We start from the raw sequence: 4,120 nt of genomic DNA on the forward strand, positions 1-4,120 counted from the left end.
CCGGCGGTGAACGGGCGACCGGGCGCCCCAGGGTGACTAAATCTGGTTTCCCAAAAGACGCACAGGCGCTGGCTGGAGAACGCGCTGGAGGCGCAGAGATTCGTTGTGAAGTCGGAGCCGCGCCGGGTGAGCACAGCACAGCTGGGTTCTTAGGTCGAATCAAGCTGGAAGGTGTTCGCGGTGCTGCCGGCGGGGGAGGGATTTTTGTTTGTTAAAGTGGTGCAGACTAAAAATACCAGTCAACCCCCCCTTCGAAGATGAAATTTATTTCCGCGGGGGACTCTCCATCGCCACTGATATTTAACACAATCGAAGGAAGGGGCCCCCGCCTGGGGTTAGGCGGGTAAATAATTCAGATCGGCTCGCGTTTCCACGCTGCACCTCGGACGCGATTTAGAAGGCGCCCCGGGCCCCGCTTTCTGAGGCCCGCCAGCCGGCTAAAGTGAGAAACGCGCTACCGGCTCCGGCAGGCAACAAGTGGCTACTTACTTATTAAAAATAAATATATATATATCTGCGAGGCAGAGGGTCTATAAATCCCCCCCTGCCCGACTCCCTCCTTTCTGAGCCCGTCCAGCGCCTTTTACCCCCGCCCAGAAAGAAATTAAATCCAAGGTGCTGCCAGTTTTCCCAGCACCACGCCTGGGACCGGAGCGCCCGGTACCGCGAAAGCGGATTGACACGCCGGGTTAGTTTGTAAAGCATCATTTGAAGGGTTAACCTACCGGGGAACGGGGCAAAGCAGACTTCGCTCTTGCTCGCAATACGGAGTTTGCTTTTTTTTTAAAAAAAATCGCGGATCGAAACCTTGTGTTTTCTAACCGCCCCGTTCACACGTAGCAGACGGGAGGCACTGAAGTGAGTTTTTGAAGCGGGGGGGCTGGGGCTTCACCCCCCCCGGCCTACGTACAAATTGCCAAGAGACTGCGGAAGCCGGCGTTATAAAATTTATTGATCTCTCTGATGGGGGGGAGGGGGGGGGGAGAAAAGGAGTGTTTCAAAAGGATAAAGTCTTTTAAGAAACCCGATAGACAAAACTAAAGCGGTTGCTTCTTGGTCTGATATGTCAAAACAGCGTCACAGTAAAATCCACAAACCGATGTACAGAACTTTACAAGCGTAAGAAATAGAGAGAGAAAAAAAATAAACCCCAACACACAACTTACTATAAGTTAAAAAAGGACGTGGCGTTTGCGACCCGCACAGCTTCCCCCCCCCCCCCAGTTCCCCATGTCTCTCTTCTCCTTCACAGGTGGTGAAAGCGACACAGTTCGGGCTAAACCCTCCAGCAGGACAAGGGGGGGGGGGGGGGTGGAAGGGACACAACTTTTTGTTTAAAAAAAAAAGCGACAACAAAAATGTAAACATCGGAGCTTGGAGACAGCCCGCCCCGTTTGCATTCCACTTCTACCCCCACACGGAAATCTACAATTCAACACGGCGTTTGTTTGCAATGGATTATTGTGGTTTTTTTTTAAAAAAAAGAATAAAATAGAGACCCAAGCTATCGTGAGAAACCAGGCAAGAAGTTCGCTGCGGTTTTAAAACTCCACAGGCGCTCCGGGGAGACACGTGTGCTCTAGTAAAACAGTCCACCACCAACCCCGCACACAGACACGTCCCCCCCCCGGCCCGGTACAGAAACACAGGAGACCTCGGGACCGGCTCCGCTTGCCCAAGTCAGCCGCCTGCAGGCCGAGGCCGAGGCCGAGTCCGCTCCGGCGAGCCAGGCGCCCGTCCCCGTGCAGAGGGGGAGGCAGGAGGGGAGGTCTGCGGGGGGACAGAGGGCGAGGCTCAGATGTGAGTCAGCGGTACGGTGCCGTTTACACCAGTCCCGGCACTCTGGTAGTGCTGGTGGACGCTGTGCAACCGGCTGCCCTGCAGGGCCGAAGGGTCTGTGGCGTCCCCGCCGGGCGGGAGATACATGCTGATCATATCCCGCAGGTCGCCCAGGCAGGCCCGCTGGGAGTGGGAGGTGATGGCCGGCGGCGGCGAGCTGGGCTCAGATTTCACCCCGGAGCCCATGGAGGCCAGGCTCATGGCCGCGGCGGGCTGCTGGCCGTAGGCGGCCGGGGACATGCTGTAGGTGGAGGCGGCGGCGTTCATGTAGGTCTGGGCGCTGGACATCATGGGGCTGTACTGCAGGCCGCCCATGTCGTAGCGGTGCATCTGCGGCAGCTGGGGGCTGCCCATGGCCGGGTGCTGGCCGTAGCCCAGCTGCTCGGGCATGAGCGAGTAGGCGCCGTTGCTCCAGCCGTTCATGTGGGCGTAGCTGTCCAGCCGCTGGCCCACCCCGACGGGGCTGGAGACGGCGCCGGCCCCGCCGGGGGCCAGCAGGTTGCCGGGCAGGGAGTATTTGTCCTTCTTCAGCAAGGTCTTGGTCTTCCGGCGGGGCCGGTATTTGTAATCCGGATACTCCTTCATGTGCACGGCCCGCAGCCGCTTGGCCTCGTCGATGAAGGGCCGCTTCTCGGCGTCGCTCAGCAGCTTCCAGTCGGCGCCCAGCCGCTTGCTGATCTCCGAGTTGTGCATCTTGGGGTTCTCCTGGGCCATCTTCCGCCGCTGGCCCCGCGACCAGACCATGAAGGCGTTCATGGGCCGCTTCACCCGGTCCTGGTCCGAGCCGCCGCCGCCGCCCGCCGTCCCACCACCACCACCACCACCACCAACGCCGCCGGCAGCCGCCGAGGCTTTGCCCGCCGCCGTCCCGGTGCCCCCCGCCGCCCCGCCGGGGGCAGGCTGGGGGCCCTTGAGCTCGCCCTCCAGCAGGCTGTACATGGCCGGCGCCGGCAGCAGGTGCGCCAGCTCGGCGGTGGATGGGGGGGGACTCGGCCCGGGCCTGGCTGGGGGCGCGCACACGCTGCTGCTGCTGCTGCTACCGCCGCGGAGAACTCGGGGCACCCCGGGCCGGACCCGCTGCTGCTCGCGCTGTCCGCTGCCGCTGTCCGCTGCCCTGCCGGCGGCGGCGTTGATTGACGGCCTATAAATGAGCAGCCGGCAGCCAATCAGCGCGCGGCTCCCGACAGGCCCTGACGGATGGTAATTGACCAGCTGGGTGGGTTGGTTTTTTTTTGGGGGGGGGGAGGGGGAAGAGTTGCAGTTTAGGGGCTCCCGGTTCCCACCCCTCCCCCAGAAACTAGAGGGGGGGGGGAGGGGAGCTGCGGCCCGGCCCCCCCCTCCTCACCCACGGGGCCAGGACAAGGAGCCGACAGCTCCCGTCGGAACTTGGCCCGGCAACTTTTTTTGGGGGGGGGGGGGGAGGGGGCTGGGTTTGTCTGAGACCCGCCCCCCCGGCCAGGCGGGGGCATCCTGCTACCCCGGGCCCCGCTGCAGGGGGGAGGGGAGAGATCGTGTAACCCCCCCCCTCCCCGCCCCCGGCTTTACCGCCCCGCCCCGGTGGGGGGGGGGCGCCGAAGGGGCTGGGCTGGGGGCACCCCACCTGGGCACAAAGAAGGGGCCGGGACTTGCTGCCGTGCAGGACGGGGAGCTGCTGCTGCGGCTGCTTTCCCCAGCCCGGCCCGCCCGCCCCATGCACGGGGAAAGACGGCCCCGCAGCGCCCCCCATTGCTGGCTGGGGCAGTGGGGGGGCAGGGACGACCCCCGCTCCCCCGGGCAGGGCAGCCGGCTCTCCAAGAGTCCAACCAAACGGGGCTTCAATTCCCCTTACGACACAAACGCGGGCCCCCACCCCCCCGGTCCCGCCGGCACGTTGGGCTGCAGCAGGTTGGAGAAGGACACAGCCCCCAGCGTGGGGAGGGGGCCGGTTGTCTGGCCTCTGAGCGGACTCCCTGGCAGTGGGGGTGTCCGGGGGGGGGGGCTGGCATGCACAGCACAGCACAGCACAGCCCCTCCCCCCCACTCCCCTTTTCCTTCTTTGCTACTTGAGTTTTTCCAGTTGGCTGCCCCCGGGGGGGGGGGGGGCGGGGGGGGGGGCGGGCGCTTGCCCAAAAATCCGTTTTCATGGCAACAGCGAAGTCCCCTTGCAGTGAAAGAGAGCGCTGTGCGGGGAGGCTGGCGGGGGCTGTCAATCAAAGGCCCTTCCTTCTTCACCGCCCCCCCCCCCCCCCCCCCACACCTGCGAGGACAATCCGGGCCAGGAGCTTCTTAAAGGCACAGCTCT

At 63.6% G+C, this 4,120-nt stretch overlaps 1 protein-coding gene across 1 annotated transcript; it reads right to left on the minus strand.

Annotated features, from left to right (window-relative positions):
• Window positions 1-479: 479 nt before the first annotated feature.
• Window positions 480-2,867, minus strand: SOX3 (SRY-box transcription factor 3). The gene has a single exon (XM_067548089.1). The coding sequence runs from the start codon at window positions 2,776-2,778 to the stop codon at window positions 1,795-1,797; it is 984 nt and encodes a 327-aa protein (XP_067404190.1). The 5' UTR covers window positions 2,779-2,867; the 3' UTR covers window positions 480-1,794.
• Window positions 2,868-4,120: the final 1,253 nt, after the last annotated feature.

The sequence above is a fragment of the Emydura macquarii genome, unplaced genomic scaffold (assembly GCF_026122565.2).
Source record: "Emydura macquarii macquarii isolate MOO-44397 ecotype Brisbane River unplaced genomic scaffold, CSIRO-AGI_Emac_v2 contig_1253, whole genome shotgun sequence".
NCBI lineage: Eukaryota > Metazoa > Chordata > Testudines > Chelidae > Emydura > Emydura macquarii.

Excerpts from the sequence above, each read along its gene's own strand:
- SOX3 (XM_067548089.1), bottom strand. The coding sequence starts at position 2,778 with ATGTACAGCCTGCTGGAGGGCGAGCTCAAGGGCCCCCAGCCTGCCCCC.